At 46.0% G+C, this 16,405-nt stretch overlaps 7 protein-coding genes across 7 annotated transcripts; 4 read left to right on the top strand and 3 right to left on the bottom strand.

Annotated features, from left to right (window-relative positions):
* Positions 1-2,458: 2,458 nt before the first annotated feature.
* Positions 2,459-3,010, top strand: N7466_008045 (uncharacterized protein; the record flags this gene model as incomplete). Its single annotated transcript, XM_057167434.1, has 2 exons — positions 2,459-2,583; positions 2,650-3,010. 2 exons carry the CDS (start codon positions 2,459-2,461, stop codon positions 3,008-3,010), a joined length of 486 nt encoding a protein of 161 aa, XP_057018065.1.
* Positions 3,011-3,563: 553 nt separating this feature from the next.
* On the bottom strand, positions 3,564-4,855 carry N7466_008044 (Mrp/NBP35 family ATP-binding protein; the record flags this gene model as incomplete). The annotated part of the gene is made up of 4 exons (XM_057167433.1): positions 3,564-4,219; positions 4,273-4,392; positions 4,539-4,674; positions 4,802-4,855. 4 exons carry the CDS (start codon positions 4,853-4,855, stop codon positions 3,564-3,566), a joined length of 966 nt encoding a protein of 321 aa, XP_057018064.1.
* A 280-nt stretch (positions 4,856-5,135) lies between these two features.
* Positions 5,136-6,886, top strand: N7466_008043 (AATF family protein; the record flags this gene model as incomplete). Its single annotated transcript, XM_057167432.1, has 3 exons — positions 5,136-5,202; positions 5,268-5,373; positions 5,431-6,886. The coding sequence occupies 3 exons, from the start codon at positions 5,136-5,138 to the stop codon at positions 6,884-6,886; spliced, it is 1,629 nt and encodes a 542-aa protein (XP_057018063.1).
* Positions 6,887-7,220: 334 nt separating this feature from the next.
* N7466_008042 (FAD-dependent oxidoreductase) lies at positions 7,221-8,583 on the bottom strand (the record flags this gene model as incomplete). The annotated part of the gene is given in 3 exon segments (XM_057167431.1): positions 7,221-7,598; positions 7,715-8,082; positions 8,094-8,583. 3 exon segments carry the CDS (start codon positions 8,581-8,583, stop codon positions 7,221-7,223), a joined length of 1,236 nt encoding a protein of 411 aa, XP_057018062.1.
* A 339-nt stretch (positions 8,584-8,922) lies between these two features.
* N7466_008041 (uncharacterized protein) lies at positions 8,923-10,983 on the bottom strand (the record flags this gene model as incomplete). Its single annotated transcript, XM_057167430.1, has 8 exons — positions 8,923-9,071; positions 9,137-9,236; positions 9,296-9,402; positions 9,478-9,888; positions 9,956-10,214; positions 10,269-10,594; positions 10,629-10,883; positions 10,950-10,983. 8 exons carry the CDS (start codon positions 10,981-10,983, stop codon positions 8,923-8,925), a joined length of 1,641 nt encoding a protein of 546 aa, XP_057018061.1.
* A 565-nt stretch (positions 10,984-11,548) lies between these two features.
* On the top strand, positions 11,549-12,687 carry N7466_008040 (putative NAD binding Rossmann fold oxidoreductase; the record flags this gene model as incomplete). The annotated part of the gene is made up of 2 exons (XM_057167429.1): positions 11,549-11,875; positions 11,947-12,687. The coding sequence occupies 2 exons, from the start codon at positions 11,549-11,551 to the stop codon at positions 12,685-12,687; spliced, it is 1,068 nt and encodes a 355-aa protein (XP_057018060.1).
* An 848-nt stretch (positions 12,688-13,535) lies between these two features.
* N7466_008039 (putative glutaminase) lies at positions 13,536-15,779 on the top strand (the record flags this gene model as incomplete). The annotated part of the gene is made up of 2 exons (XM_057167428.1): positions 13,536-13,974; positions 14,032-15,779. The coding sequence occupies 2 exons, from the start codon at positions 13,536-13,538 to the stop codon at positions 15,777-15,779; spliced, it is 2,187 nt and encodes a 728-aa protein (XP_057018059.1).
* Between the last annotated feature and the right edge of the window lie 626 nt (positions 15,780-16,405).

Here is a 16,405-nt window from a genome sequence, read left to right as displayed (position 1 = left end):
AAATCATTATTATATAACCACCAATCTATATAATAATTAATAATAAATATATATATAATAATCAGTATTTGGTATACCATCCCCGCGCTTTTCGGACCGCCTCAACCCGACGTGGCATAGAACGAATAAAATTATCAATTTTGGCCTGATCAATTGCATCCCACGCCGTTGTAACTGCTACTCTGAAATCAGCCCAATCTATTTTGCTTTTCCCTCTCTGAGCAAGCTGTGGATATAATTCAAATAGTTTTTGCTTTAAAAGAAACCAAACATTCTCGATCGGGTTAAGATCAGGGGAATATAGTGGCCAATCTATAACCCAAAATCCATATTCTTTGAACCAATCTTAAATAATAAAAGCAGTATGTATTAATGTATTATCTTATTAAAAAAATATACTAGGTTAATAGAAATTTAAAAATTCTTCTTTAAGCATATCTAAATAAGAATTAGCTAAGTATCCATTTTTTTTGGTGAAAGGATCCTATTCTATAAGCATCAACTTCAAATAACCACCAAGCTATATTACCCCCTAGACTATTTAACTTATATCTTTACCAATATTAATTAAGTTCACAAGATCTTTTCGGTATTATTCATTTTTAAAACTAAACACATATTAATAGATTAAGTTAGATTTTTGTTGAACCGAATATTCGTCTGAAAAGATCATATCTAAAAGTGGTGGAAATGTCGCCCAATTTCGACAGAATTTCCGTCTTTTTTTCGCATCGTCTAATTTCAAAAAGATTCGTTTCTTCGAGATCCATTTTCGAATATTCAACCTTTTTAAAAGTCGTTATAGCGTCCGTTTTGACACTTTCGAATCAACTTCATTCCGGAGTGCTTTATAACTCATTAAGGGATTTCGGCGAACAAGCAAAAAGATATAACGACGCTCAGATGGTGTAAGTTTATATTTCGGCCCTTTGCGAGGTATCGGTTTCACGGTCTTGTGGATTTGGAAATGGTTTTTGATATTGTAGACTGTAGCTCGAGCTACTTCGAAATCTCTCGAAACTTGAGCAGGTGTAATACCCTTTTCAAGGGCATAAAGGATAGAAGTTCTGACGGCATCATTCAAAGGAACCCCTCTACCACGGTTTCCACTCGTTTCTTGACCAAATTTCCGCATCTTGAATTATTGGAATTTTGTGGGGTGGAGGGGGGGGGGGTTGGAAGCGGGAAAAACCAAAAGTGTCTAAACTCCCGTGTCACCCTATGTAGCATACCCAATCGATGACCGTATACTTCACTGATGGGGCCCCATACCATAGGGCTAAAAGGCCAACCCAAAACAAAGAGTGCCACTGTCAAGGGACTCAAGGACGTTAGCTCAGTGCTGATACTTGCGAACTTTGCAATAGATTACGAGCTGAGATATCTGTGAGGTTAATGACAAAAAAAGTCTCTCGGGCTTGGAGGAACCATATCTCAAGGATTCGATCATGAGACAGAAATAATATTATAACATTGAAGTCGTAGTTTCCAACATTGAATACTCAGAATGAAAATGATTTGCACTATTCCCGAATAAGGATAGCGGCGGCCGACGAGTCCCCGCTTGATTCCACTCTCTAACTTGAAATCATACTGCACCCCCCAATTTCACTATTCTTGACTGTTCATCAACTCATCAAGTCATGCCCACACATGTAAAAAACTGTTGCACAAATTGAGCCTAGCCTCAAAATCCCCCTTTGTCTGGTACATATTGCATTTAGCGGCGGCCGCTCGTTGTATCATCGCTGACCGCAAGTTAGATTACGTACGAGGACCGCACCCTGAACCGACTTTGGGAGCTCAAAATCGCCAATGAAAACTTACAATGGATCGCGCACAGAGAGTCTGCGCAGTCTGCAAGTCTCGGAAGAAAGGCTGCGACAAAGCCCTTCCAACCTGCGGCTATTGTACCCAGCGTGGTCTAATATGTCTATATGAGAATCCGGAAGCGCCAGAAAAGCGTAGCATCCTATTGGGGAGCAATGCATTGTGGCCCACCACCAGCCCATCTTTTAGGTCAAGCTCATTTCAAAATTTGACAGTATCAAATCCGCAGACAATTGAATATGCTCTACACCATGAAGTCTCCAGTCTCTTCAAAACCACCGACCGAACCTTTTCGGATGTTTGTGATCAATATTTTCGAAGTTTCCACCGATGGCTGCCGGTGGTTTCATATGATCTATTGATGAAATCCACTGGTACTTATATCGATAAATGTCCACCGGCAGACTTTTCTCTCCTAATACTGGCCATGTATTTGGTTGCCTTGGAACCTTCTGACAACAATAACCCACAATCTCTATATTTGGAGTTACGAATGTCATTTACACGTGTTCAAACTATATTCACTGCATCTACACAACTCATTAAAACAGGCCTACTTCTCGCTGCTTATGAATACGCATGTGGAAGGCCGCGCGCTGCATATATTTCAATCGGGACATGCATACGTATGGCATCAATTATCGGGATTGATAAAGATAGTCAATCCAAGGAGGGAATGGACGGCAAGTTGGCTCTAGAAGCTGAATATCTCGAGGCTCGAAATATTTACTGGGGAATGATTATGCTTGAGAGGTACGTATGCGGCACTGGAAGCAATGGAATACAGCTCTCATTAGGTAACGTTAACATTGAAACTAGGCTTGTCTTGTACGAATGCCCACTCGACAATCTTAAACCGGGACTGGATTTCCCAGCTTCGGAGACACAGTTACCCTCCGACCTTGTTTCGCCAGTCTACGTTAATTTGCCTTCGCACCCTTATGTGAGGGGGATGGCCAGCATGGGCGACCTTCATGCAGCCAACGTGGGATCTTTTGGTCGCCAAATCCAGGCAATTTCATTCCTTATCCAGGTTTTAGAGGCAACACATGATAGCAACGAGACACCATTACCAACGCTCATCAAACTGGACGAGAAACTACGCGGGTTTCTCACAGTTTTAATGAACCAAATACCAGGAAGACATCAATGCGGTGCAAATGGAATCATGATAAGGTAAACATACAGAGGAGAAAAAAAAGTCACTTGCAGGATGCGCGCTAAGATTTGAAAGGTCATTGGTTCGTCTACATCAATATATTCTCAAGCGACCATGTACACCAGGTCAACCGGAAGCACTGGTTCAGGAAAAATCGCATGCCACACTAGACACACTCGCTCGTATGATAGTCGAGGTCGCTCACGATCACTTGAAACACTTTGTGCCAGGTGAAATCAACTCACTACCTCTCTCGTGCTCGTATAATATGCGGTCTATGATGAAGCTAATTGGGGATCGGTGGGGGAAAATTAATAGCGAGGAGCCGCCAGAAGGATTGGAAGCATTTGTGGCGCTTCATGAAGCTGTTTGCAAAAGGTGGAGATCCTCGCTGGAACATTAGAACTCAAAAGACGCAGCCCATATACATATATTATGTTCAAAATTACATCATGCACACCGAACATTGAACGCCAGCACGAAGGCAAATCTTGGAAAAATACTACCCGTAATGTACAATATATATCGTCATAGTCGAGATAGAACCTTGGATGTCATGCAAGGAGGTAGACGATCACTTCCAGTCCAGGCCAATCTTGTGTGCCACTTGCTCCGCAATATTCAGGAAAGCCTGACGCCTGGCACTCCTTTCTGAAGATTCCTCTGCCACGACTGTTGGCATTCCGCGGTCGGCATCTTCACAGACTTTGGCATCGAGGGGAATATCACCGAGGAAATCGACGCCCAATCGTTTGCATTGTGCCAGAACACCACCTTCTTCACCGTGAGAATGGTCCCCGTCACCGTGAGAGAAGATTCGAGTCTCATGGCCACAATTAGGACAGGCGAAATAAGCCATGTTGCGGACCATTCCGAGGACAGGGACTTCCATGCGTTTGAACATACCGAAACCACGAACGGCGTCACGCAGGGCGATATCTTGTGGTGTTGTTACAATCACTGATCCATCGATGATGATTTCTTGATTGATTGTGAGCTGCACATCGCCAGTACCCGGTGGGAGATCGAGTATAAGGACATCGAGTGGACCCCATGAGACTGAGTGAAGAAGTTGGTGCATGGCTTTTGTTACCATCAATCCTCGCCAGGAGATCGGCGTTGTGTCCATTGGCACTTCTCCAGAAGGACCGTCGGCTTGGGTTTGCGGGAGAAGGTATCCCATCGACATAGACTTGAGACCATAGTTTGTGAGAGGAACAAGACAGTTGTCTAATACTGCATTAGAATAATCTGTCGTTGTATCGGGGCATGGTAGATCTCACGTTCATCAAGGCGAGGCTCGCCAGAGAGGTTGAGGAGAGTCGGGATTGACGGGCCAAAGATGTCGGTATCCAGAATACCTGTTCGAATTCCTCGACGGGCGAAAGAAAGGGCGAGATTGACTAGCAATATCAAAATACCTTGTTTAGCTTTCCCTACACTTGGATATCACCTCTTATGCTTTTGATGCTCCGAAAACCTCCATTGGAGATCAGGATGCAGCATGGAGGAATTGTATAGTATTTAGGAGATTAAAACAGTTACCCACCCGCAACAGTCGATTTTCCAACACCTCCCTTTGCTGAAGATACTGCAACCACTTTCTTAACATCCCGGATCTTGCGCTTCTCGGGCATTCCCCGCCGACTTCGGAAAGTTGGTGGTGTACCAGACTTCGGAAGGCCCTATTGTAGAGTAAGTAAACAATTCCACGCAATATCAATAAACATAGCTGAAAGGTCAATGTATATGAAGAGGTGTATTCGGAAATGGATATACCACGAGACAAGGTTTTGATAGAGTTGAACTTACCAAGGGATTATCATGCGAGAGAGCTCGGCTGGATGTTGAGAACAACCTTCGCATTGCAGCCCCGCTGACCGGTATGTGAAACATGTTAACAACCATCAAAAAAACCTCAAGATAAAAATGGAAGCTTAGAGTTGTCGGGTGCAACAGTGCAAGGTCAAGCGCATCACGACGGAATAAATGGTACTGCCGGCAGCTACCTTCGCCGCCCATCAAAAGGACCAGACCGCCCAAGATTCTCCGCAGCGCTAGCTGTAATAGGTCAAATTCCCCGGATAACGGAAAAACAAAAAAAAGTTGCGGCAAGTTGGAAATTCTTCAAGCTGCAACACACAGTATGGCTCCCAGCAAGACACGCTCACTGGCTGATCAGCTTGCTGATCTGGAGGATCCCACTCCAAAAGGTATGTCACAGATGAACATTTTACTTCTGTCAAGTCCGTCCATCGTGATCTGACTGACTATGTAGATTTTGACCCCGAGGATCTTGAACACGATCACCAATCTAGCGATGATGATGATTCAAGCAAACCATCAGATGTGAACGCTGGAAGGGAGCATTACGAGGCCGTTGGGTATGATTCGACCACCGACTCATTGTGGTAATCACGAGTGCTAATTGAACGAAACAGTAAGGGAAAACTTAGAAAGCAAGACCCTGTCACATTAGGAAAGCAATATGCTGGCGCACGTATTAGCCGAGATGCCCTTGAGGCAGATAGCGATGATGACCCATTTGCTGCACGTTCCGACAACGGCCACCTCTCTGGAAATTCCGACTCCGACTCCGACTCCGATGCGCCACAGGAACTTGAGGACTCGGATTCAGACATTGAAGTTGAAGAGGAGGATGATGATGCTGCAGAAGATGACAGCGAAGAAGATGAGGTTGACGAAGAGGACGAAGATAGCGACGAAGAAGAAGAAGAAGCCGATGAGGAGAGCGACCTGGAAGACGACAGTGATGATGGCCATCTCGAGAGCAAGCGCAAAACCAGAGTCGTCGACTCCGGATCAAAGGCCCCTTCGGATGATCGGGACGAACTGAGGAGATTGATGTCTTCGGATCAGAAAACAATCACCGCTTCAATTTCGCAAGCTGCGAAGGCAGATGCTGCCAAGGGAAAGGCTGTCAAGCAGCAACGTACCGCTTTTGACGCACTTTTGAACACACGTATCAAATTGCAGAAAGGCTTGGGAGCGATCAACGAAATTTCAGCAATGAGCTTGGAGGAAGAGAACACTACCGGAGGAAGTGACAACGAGGACGGTGAACCTGCCGATGACGAAGCTATTAAATCGGCCGAGTCAGCGGCCCTCGCTCTCTGGTCTACCTTGGAGGAGTTGCGCACCGCTCTGGCTGACGCCCACTCCAAGGATGGCAGCAACAAGCGCAAGAGGCCATCGCCTATTGCCCCTAATGCTAAATCTGCTTTGCTTTGGGAGCGTATGGCAGACCTAGAATCCGAGTCACTCGCACATCGTCGCTCTACTCTCGACAAATGGTCTTCTAAGGTCAGAGGCACCTCAACCTCACTTCCTAACGCCAGAGGCAAGCTCCTTGGCTCCGCATCTAAGCAATCCATTACTGCTGTCCTTGATGCCCACGTTGCCACCGAAATCGGCGACCGATCATCTAAGCGTGTCCGCCAGCCTAATGGTACCAGTTCGACTGACGGTCCTGAGCCTGTATATGATGATACGGTCTTCTACCAATCACTCCTTCGTGAACTTGTCGAACAACGCATGTCTTCTGATGCTATGACTGGTGGTCTTGACACCCAGTTGCCCTCTCGTCTGCCTATCCATCCGATCACTGGCATGCGCAATGATAAGGTCAAACGCGCTGATGTTGATACCCGTGCCTCCAAGGGCCGCAAGATGCGCTTTAATGTTCACGAGAAGCTGCAAAACTTCATGGCCCCCGAGGACCGTGGCTCATGGACTATTCGAGCCCGAGACGAGTTCTTTGCTTCCTTGCTGGGCAAGACTGCCAGTGGACTGCTGGGAGAAGGAGACGAGAGTGATAGTGATGAGGACAGCGATGTCGACCGTGAAGAAGGTGGGTTGAAACTGTTCCGAAACTAGATTTCAGCCCCCTGTTTCCTTGTAACATAGTACTATGAATCATGTACAGCCTGGCATATCCAAAAAGACCATACAGGTGTTACACCAAAATGCACTTGATCTTGTGAATTCGATCTATCTTTATACCCCAAACCTTTGGCTTTATCTTTATCTGTAGCCTAGCTCGGTTTGTACTTGGTAAATATTCAAAGTTTGTACATTTGAATAAAAAGGGAGAATAGCCGCTTTAAATTTGACATTGAAGCCCTTGTTCTGCATGTGGCTATCCTGCTACCAGTTGACCAGTATATGCCTACGATTCCAGGCTTCAATGAGATACAACCTTGCCCGCCGATCATACGGAAAGACGCCCAAGTATCTCATTCATAGGCATGTACGGTTTGAATCCCAAGAATGCATCGCTCGATTCCGTTGTCGAAAGCTTAGCTTGAGAATCACGAGAGTCCCTCTGAACTATTGAGGCATGTGGTCGACGAATATTATCCCATGTCTCTAGAAGACCTGGGATACTATGACGAGTAAAAGCATCGACAAGTACCACATTTAGACCTTCCACATCTTCAAAGGCCTGATTAGTTGCCTGTGCCTGGTATGGAGCCATGGCATGCGCAGCATCACCAACCAGCACGGTACGGCCCTTGACGTATGTGGGTAGAGGCTCCTGGTCAAGTATTGGAAAGGGTTCGATAAGGGTGGTACGGCTGGCTTGGAGCTAATGTTAGATAAGAGGCGGTTTTTGGGGGGCAAAGTACTAGGATCTGCCACTCACCTGAAAAGCTTCAAAAGCCATTCAGGAAATGATTGAAATTCTTGTGTCATATCATGCACGAGGCTTTCATGACTGCCTGTGGATTTGAGCTGAGCCAAGACCCGAGGGCTCGTATCTGGGACACCGCAGACGAAGTTCATGAGCTCAAGCTCGCGACATGGATAAATTACTATGTTTCGATTGCCCTTGTCACCGGCAGCAATGATGACCACAAAGCTACCTTCGTCAAGAGTCAATACATCTGGCAGTTTTCCATCGCCATCTCGGAGAACATCCATGGGTACGACGAAGCGGTATACACAGAGACCACACAAAGCCGGCTCTGGATGCGAGGCCGGAATGACGAACTCGCGGACCTTGGAATGAATACCATCGGCGCCCGTGGAGGAGGGTGTGTTACTTCTCCTCACACTTGATTGTTGAACATCTTTCACTTACCGATTATCAGATCGGCCTCGATAGATGGGCCATCGGCGAACTTCAAAATCCCAAGCTCAGGGTTAATTTCGACAATATGACTGTCATAGACCACATGAATTGGTTCACCGTCCCCATCCACACTAGTCACTCGTCGCAACAGGGAATCTTTCAAATCCTGTCGATGCACAAACCAAAACCCGGTCTCTCCATCCGGGCGGAAGGAAACTCGGCCTGTGCTCATCAGCTCCTCATGAATATTATAAGTCCGATGACCGATACCCGTGTCTCCGCGAACTTCCTTTCTAGTAATACCTAGTTGTTCGACAATGGATGTGCCATTGGTTTGAAGTCCGAGCGCTGCAGAGGACTCCTGCCAATCTTCACCCCGGAGCTCGTAGACAGTGACGATATACTGGGGGTATTTTCGAAGAAATCCAGCGGCTGCAAGACCGGCGATTCCACCTCCTATGATAGCCACCCGGAGCTTCAAAGGCTTGTGATGGTCCATGTTGATATTGGTGGGGTCGAGCGGGGATGACAAGTCACAAGGGCTATGCGCCTGCCAGTCCCGAATCCTACACTTTAATCTATCTATAGCTACTAGTAGTAGCCAGTAGTAGTTTTTCATGTTTTTCATTGGTCCCTTCACTGTGTTTAGGTCACACTTGATAACTTCTTCGATAAAGTTATAGTGACAAGTGTAATCACCTCGTATGTTTTTCAAAACCAACTATCAATTGATCGATCCATACATGTAAAAGAGGAGGGGTTTTACGTTGTAGTTGATTGATGACGGTTCTTTGAACATTGAAAGTTTGAGAAGAAACGGCAAACAGCGGTCTACTCTTCATTCTCCATCAATAACATCTTCATCTTGCCATTGCTGTCGCAGTGACCGAATCAATTCATCCATATTCCAACCTGTCCTGGTAGACATGTCATGAAGAAGTGCCTCCGCGGCCTTCTGGTCACTGTCATGTCGAAGTACCCAGCCCCCTATAATATAATTTAGCTTTGATTTCGTAGATTGCCAGTTGCACCAAGGGAGCATCGTAGCTTACATGCGACCAGGCTGTGTCTTGCAGTAAATAGTGTATTTTCAGCTCGCGTATTAGACTGAGCCAAGCCAAGAATTGTAAGCAGATTATGACGAACAGATTTCTAGAGAAAGATTCAGACAATCAATAACTAATCTGCAGATTTTTGCGAGAGTTTCTCACTTCAATTATGCGAGAATGCCGCAAACTGTCATATGTGGACGACGATGGTGGAGGTTCGGAAAGCTTTAGGATGATCTTAGCAATATGGTAGTATTGGAGACCAATCACTGAGAGATGTTAGCAACGGCACCGAATAATACCTACTAGCCTTGGAAGGCGGGCCCTGTGAAGTTAACGCTTACCATGCACGGGTAATAACATCCAAATGACTGGAAGCTGTTGACCATCATCTGGCCCACGGGCGACCATTCGAACTGGCTCAAAGGTAAGTGGTTTTGAACTAAACCAAGCCTCTACCTCATCATTTATCTTATGAATCACGGAGCGATCAGAGAACGCGCATTGAAGCAATTTCGCGAGTAAAAAGACTATTCTGCTGGACCATGCGAAATCATCATCTCGTTGAAATACATCCGAATCGTAGAAATTCTCCAGATTGGTTCGAAGGGGCTGCTGGGTGGTCAGCGACACGTATATATCCTGACGTAAACAGAGCCATGCTGCTGCTTCACCCAGACCACCCGACGAGCCAAACGTAGAAACAGTGTTGAGAATACGAGTAGTTCCTGTTAAGTGAAATTGGTTGTCCTCTCCTAGAAGGCCATTAGACTGGATTGGTATCTTCAAATATTTGGGACCACTGATTTAAATAGAGCTCACCATCCATTTCCTCGTGTTGTCGCAATATAGCCACTGCTGCTAGAATATCTTCTGTTATGTGGTGCTCGGGATCCGAAAGTGCCGGAATCAGAATTTGCACACAGAGATTGTGATACTGCAATGCTTCCTCTGCGTTATCTATTTGCCTATTTAAGTGGCGAGATGAAAATGCAAAAATTGCGTATCGTAAAACCGGTTCATTGAAAGCCCTGGTAGGCACGTCAATTTCAAAATGCCGATGTGGGTCTGTGATATCAGCCTGAATAGAAAGCGGTTAGTATACATGCTTTGCAAGCTTGGAGGATAGACGCACCCAAAGAGCCATGTTTTCCACGAAGTTGCGCATCAAAACGGCTTCTCGCTCAGTAAAAGGTAGGAATGGGTTTGAGCTGGTATGTGATGTAGATGCCGAATAGAAGGAGATAATGGATGGCGAAACGTCCACGGGATCATGTGGCAATTGATGTAAAATATGATCAAATTGCCCACTTTGAAAATGAATAGAAGGCTTGGATGTGCATGGATCTACAGTTCGAGGGCTAGGGATCCCTTCTGTGTTGTGAATCCAATGAACGTGGTCATTATCCGTGGACCCCAGATATAGATTGACAATTTCAGGAGTCTCATCGTGGAAGCGAACTGCAAAAAAAAAGAAATTAATATTTGATCTTACCATGCACCAAGGGCAACTGACGTTTCCCATGCACTTGTGGCCAGTTCAGTTGATCTGGGAATGCAACATCCTGGTTCTTGGGCAATACAAGTCCAGAGCGGAATCGAATTGTGGTGCGGTCGCATTCAGCACCGGCACTGCGACAGTGCTGGCAATTCTGCGAGTCAAGATCACCTATGAAATTAGTGTATGAAGAAATAAGAAGAAGAGGACGTAGGAGTTTCGAAAGAGATTGCATACATTTAAGATGTCGGACTAATCAGTAAGAAAGCACGGAGTTTAGCAACTCATATCTGGACAGGCAAAGAGAGGTGCACCTACCTCGACACCGTTGACTGAATAGCTTGATCAACATGTAATCATCCAATTGAAATAAAAAAAAGGATCGTCAAACCTACCATCCTGTCACCAGCCTGCTTCTTTTTGGTGTCGACATTGAATCACGGCAATATGTTGAACGGAGAAAATTACTTCCCGCGTATTTTTGAAGGAATGACAACTAGAAGCGGGGAATCAGTGGGAATCTGGATAATTCCATTCTTACCCCCCACAATTCCAAGATGTACCCTTTTCCCTGGCAGTGAACATGAGGGATAAAGTGCTTAGTGGACACTTGAAGTTCCTGTGGGGAAATGGTTCAACTCTTGCCAGTTTGGGCAGATTAAGTAATTCTTTCCGCTGCATCACTGGGATTCACATCATTTACTTCATTGACTTCCAACCATAGCTGATGCAAAATATTCAAAATGGGAATGCTTTCCTGGATCTACAGGTCAGAGACACGCATATACTGATTACCAGTGGACAGTAGGGCTGCTGGCGGAATTATTTAAACCTCGCCATGGGACTGAGAATTAAGAACAAAATTCAACTTGACTTCACATCTCCTACTTCCACGCAAAGACGTACACACAAAAGCCATGGCAATTCAAAAGCTACAAGTCGGTATGGCCGGCCTCGGCCGAGTTGGCAAGTTCCATGCCATGAACTTCCTGCAGCGGACTCCCCGTGCCGAACTTGTCGCCGCTTTTACCCCGGATCCAACTGAGATTGTTTGGGGAAGAATCAATTTGGAGCCCCATGGAGTCACTTTGTATGACAACTACGATGCGATGCTCAAACACCCTGGTATTCAAGCTGTGGCCATTGGAACGGCGACTTCGGTCCATGCAGATGAAGCTATCAAGGCTATTGATGCTGACTTGCACGTTTTGTGCGAGAAGCCTCTCTCAATCCACATCGACGTGGTATGTATAAATGAATATGCCGAACTTATCCCTAGGTCCTCATATGACTAATGAGTGGATTCAATAACTAGTGCAAAGCTGTTGTAGATGCCGCGAAGAAGAAGCCTCACCTGAAAGTGATGTGTGGCTTTTCTCGGCGCTTCGACGAGTCATACCGCGAGGCACACAACAAGGTCGAACAGGGACTCATCGGTCGACCCTCGATTATCCGCAGCCAGACCTGTGACAAGCTTGATCCATCGGGGTTTTTTGTCGAATATGCCGCTTGGTCCGGCGGTGTCTTTGTCGATATGGCTGTACACGACATTGATCTCACACTCTGGTTCTTCGGCGATGACATTATCCCCAAGAGCATCTCTGCTCACGGAATCACCGCTGTTCAACCCGAGCTGAAGAAGCATAATGATTACGATAATGCTGTTGGAATCGTGGAATTCCAGAATGGCAAGATCGGTTACTACTACTGCTCAAGGATGATGGCCCATGGACAGGAGGATACCACAGAGATTATCGGTACTGAAGGCAAGTTGGCTGTCAACAGCAACCCTCAGCGCAACTTTGTCAACTACTACCATGCTGGTGGTATTACTCGCGAAGTTCCTCCCAACTTCATGGGCCGATTTGGTCCTGCTTTTGTGCAAGAGGCCAATGAGTTCACTGCTGCATGCCTGGACAACACACCGCTTCCCATGAAATTAAGCAACGCTGTCAAGGCCGTTGAGATTGGAGCTTATCTACAAGAGGCGCTAGTCACTGGGAAGCAGCTCCATTTTGACGAAATTGGTCGACGCATTGAGAAAGCCCAGCTATAGAAAGTGCATATGGGCTAACTGAGCACGATAGTACCTCAATTTTTTAATCTCATGTGAGGCGTACATAAAGAAGGCCGGGCAAAGGGTTATTTTAACGATACAATCCAGATGGGAGTTTCTCATATTCAAACAAATGTTCATACCTTCCGAGATTCAAGATTCAGGTCAATATTGAATAATAATATACAATTTGTACTTGAGGAGAGTACATACTGCCTCTGATATCCCAAGCGAAGCACACAAAAACCATTTTGAATTGGCACTAAAGGAATCCATAGATACTACTAGAGCTGCAATGTTAGGGAGTATTGAAAAGGGCGGATTCTGAAGGAAGAGTGTGGAGGATTGATGTGCATCGGCCTTGCCTTGTTTCAGCCCGAGGAGTCTTACGTTGCAAGCCCCGCACAAACGCCAGGCAGATTATCGCAAGCACGAGACTTTGAGCTCGGGTTGGTGCTTTGGGCCCCACCATACTTGTTTAAGTCTAGATGGCCATGTATGGCGATCAGCACCACCGGAATGAGGTGATGACCCGCAACATTGACTGGGAAAGTGTGGGGGACTTTCCCCATTCCCCAATGACGACAGGCCCATGATCGGCAAAGCTCTCTAAGGAGCATTCTTCATTTCAGCTTCCCGAATCTCTCGTAGAGCTTTTCGAAAAGAAAAAAAAATCTTTCACTTGAGGTGGTGGTTTCTTACTTTTTTTCTTTTCTTTCCTTGACCCTTCTTTCACCTTCCTCTTCCTGATCATTCACAGAGTCTCCGTCAACTCTTCAAGTTCCAGCACATGTGGTAAACTATCACAATTGCGAGCCTTGCGAGCTTTAAGCGGTCAACCCGACAAAATGCGATTCGATATACCTAAATCACTGCTCCTGGGCGCAATCTGTGCGTCACTGTTCTGGATTGTCAGTGGCAGTGACCAAAGCCAGATCACTCATCACCCAGTTTTACCGCCGTCCTATCCACTGGCGGTTCGAAACCCCTACTTGTCGGCATGGATGCCCGGTGATCGTGTGCACCGATTGCCTTACTCTAATTCCCAGTTCTGGGCTGGCCAGGAGCTCGGGTGGTCTATCATCGTACGCGTGGATGGCGTGGCGTATAGTCTGATGGGTGTTCCTGACTTGAAAGCCAGTCGGATAAATCCAGCAACTGTGCGCCATACCGAATTCACGGCCACTCATTCGCTCTTTGAGCTCAAGGCGGGGCCCGTCTTGTTCACGCTGGATTTCTTTTCTCCTGTCTCGCCCTCAAACTACTTGCGCCAGTCGGTGCCTTTTAGTAAGTCAAGCAGTGGGCGCACGTTGTGTTTTGCATGATCTAATTTGTACACGACAGGCTACTTGACGGTCCAAGTCAAAGAATCGCGCGGACATGATATCCAGATATACTCTGACATTGATGGAAGATGGACCGGTCGGGAAGGTCACTCGGCGAGAGATTTTCAACAACACGGAGATCTCGCTTTTCACTCGCTTTCGGTGAAAAATGCTGCGACTTATACCGAAGAAAATGATATGGCACTTTGGGGTCAGATAATTTTGGCCTCTCGCCCAGGGAATGTGAGCTCGCTTTCGTCGCTTGCAGGAGAGCCCAGAGCTGTACGAGGCCACTTTTTGAATCGCGGTGATCTATCACAAGGACACTCAGCCTGGTCTCATGGGAGCGTTATTGCTCATGCGCATAATTTGGGGGCCGTTAGCGGTGAAGCTTCGGTAACCTTTGCTGTGGGCTACGAGAGGCAGGAGGCCATCAACTACCTAGGAGAAGCGTACACCGGATTTTATCGGGCAGATTATCCTACCACCCATGAAGCTCTTTCCTTCTTTTTCGATGATTATGAAGATGCCTATTGGGAGTCATTGGAGTTTGATCGAGAACTAGAAGCAATGGCAACTGCTTCAGCTGGCCCAAAGTATGCGGATATCGTTGCTCTGTCGACTCGACAGGCGTACGGAGGAATTGACTTAACCATCCCTAGCAACTCTCTTGACACTGATGATGTGCTGGCGTTTATCAAGGAACTTTCCAGCGATGGGAATATCAATACCATTGATATCATAATGCCAGCTTTCCCTATCTACTGGACTTTAGATCCGGATTGGATTCGATTATTGCTTGAGCCAATAATGAGATATATCGATGCCGGCCGTTGGCATCTTCCATACGCTATCCATGATCTGGGCACTCATTACCCCCACGCTATTGGTCATGATGATCAGAAAGCGGAGGAAATGCCTATTGAGGAGTCTGGGAATCTGCTCATTCTAGCCCTGGCCTACACACGGGCTACTGGTGATACCGAATGGTCTGAGCAATATGCAGACATTTTCCAGAAATATGCCGATTATTTGATTGATAACAGCATCAACATGGCCAATCAACTTTCTTCCAACGATGCTGCAGGACCTCTGCCCAACGAGACTAACCTAGCCATTAAGGCGACTGTGGGAATCAAGGCATTTGGTGAATTGAGTGGAAACACGTACTACTCCCAGACCGGTGATGAATATGCCGATCTATTTTTCACTCAGGGTCTAGGCACAGACGAGAAGCAGACCCACTTTGTGCTCGAATATCCCGATTTCCCACAGTCATGGAAGACACCATACAACATTTACCCCGACGTGCTACTGGAGCTGGAGACCTTCCCCCGTGCGGCTTATGAAATGAGTAACACCTTCTTCTCCACCTCAGTCCGCGGAGAATACGGCGTGCCGCTCGACAATCGGCAGGACTGGGCGAAGTCAGATTGGAATATGTGGTTAGCTGGTACATTTGACGACGATACCCGAGATGAGTTTGTGGATGACTTATGGGCTTTCATGACAAATGGCAAGCATCACTGGCCATTCTCTGATCGCTATATCGCTACATCTGCACATGGTAATGACCCTGGCTTTCCAATCTTGTGTCGGGCGCGACCCACTGTCGGTGGACACTTTGCGATATTAGCTTTGCAGGGACCATCTTCAATACGGTCTCTTTCACCCAGCCACAAACCTGGTCGAAAGATGAGTAAGGTGCAGATGGATAAGGACTATGGTCCTAGTCCACAGCTTCTTATGCAAAGCGAGGAGGTTTGAAACCACCAGTTGACCAGGTCTAGCTTCAAATGTTCTACATTACTAGTATCATACGTACTAGTACTAGTAGGGTGAATATAGTATCTTACAGAGGCATACAAAGTAGTATGTGATAGTGATAAGTAACACCGAGCATTTGAATAACTAAAACCTAGTAGGTAACCCTAAAATCCTTTGCTGGTGCCCAAGTGCCTTCTAAGTAGGGGGTTTTTCGTGGTACCTAGTAGGTAATATTTAGATATTCCTACTAGTAGGCATCTGTGACTCTCAAGTGCTTGGAGAAGCCTCATGAACTACTAAGTCATCTGAACTGACATGCTAGTACTACATAGTCTTCGTTGGATGTTGGGTTTTTAATTCATAAACGAAAATTAACCTTGAAATTTAAATAATGATTAGTATAAGATACTACACCTAGTAGTAATGCTAGCTTAAAAAATGTTGAAGTATTTAAAGTATTTAAATGGACCTCAATATCCAAGCAAGTGTATACTAACTAGTACTATTCTCAAATCATTCAATATGTTCCCAGGGCCAATCTGAACGATTTCCGAAGTACTCTGATTTCATACACACCCCCAAGTGCTATGAAGCGTAATACAGTATAAAGCGGAAATGACTTCACC

The sequence above is a fragment of the Penicillium verhagenii genome, assembly GCF_028828195.1.
Source record: "Penicillium verhagenii strain IBT 33310 chromosome Unknown utg000008l_segment0_segment0, whole genome shotgun sequence".
NCBI classification, from domain to species: Eukaryota; Fungi; Ascomycota; class Eurotiomycetes; order Eurotiales; family Aspergillaceae; genus Penicillium; species Penicillium verhagenii.
The sequence above is the reverse complement of the archived record's forward strand: the minus strand, read 5'-3'. Positions and strand labels throughout refer to the sequence as shown.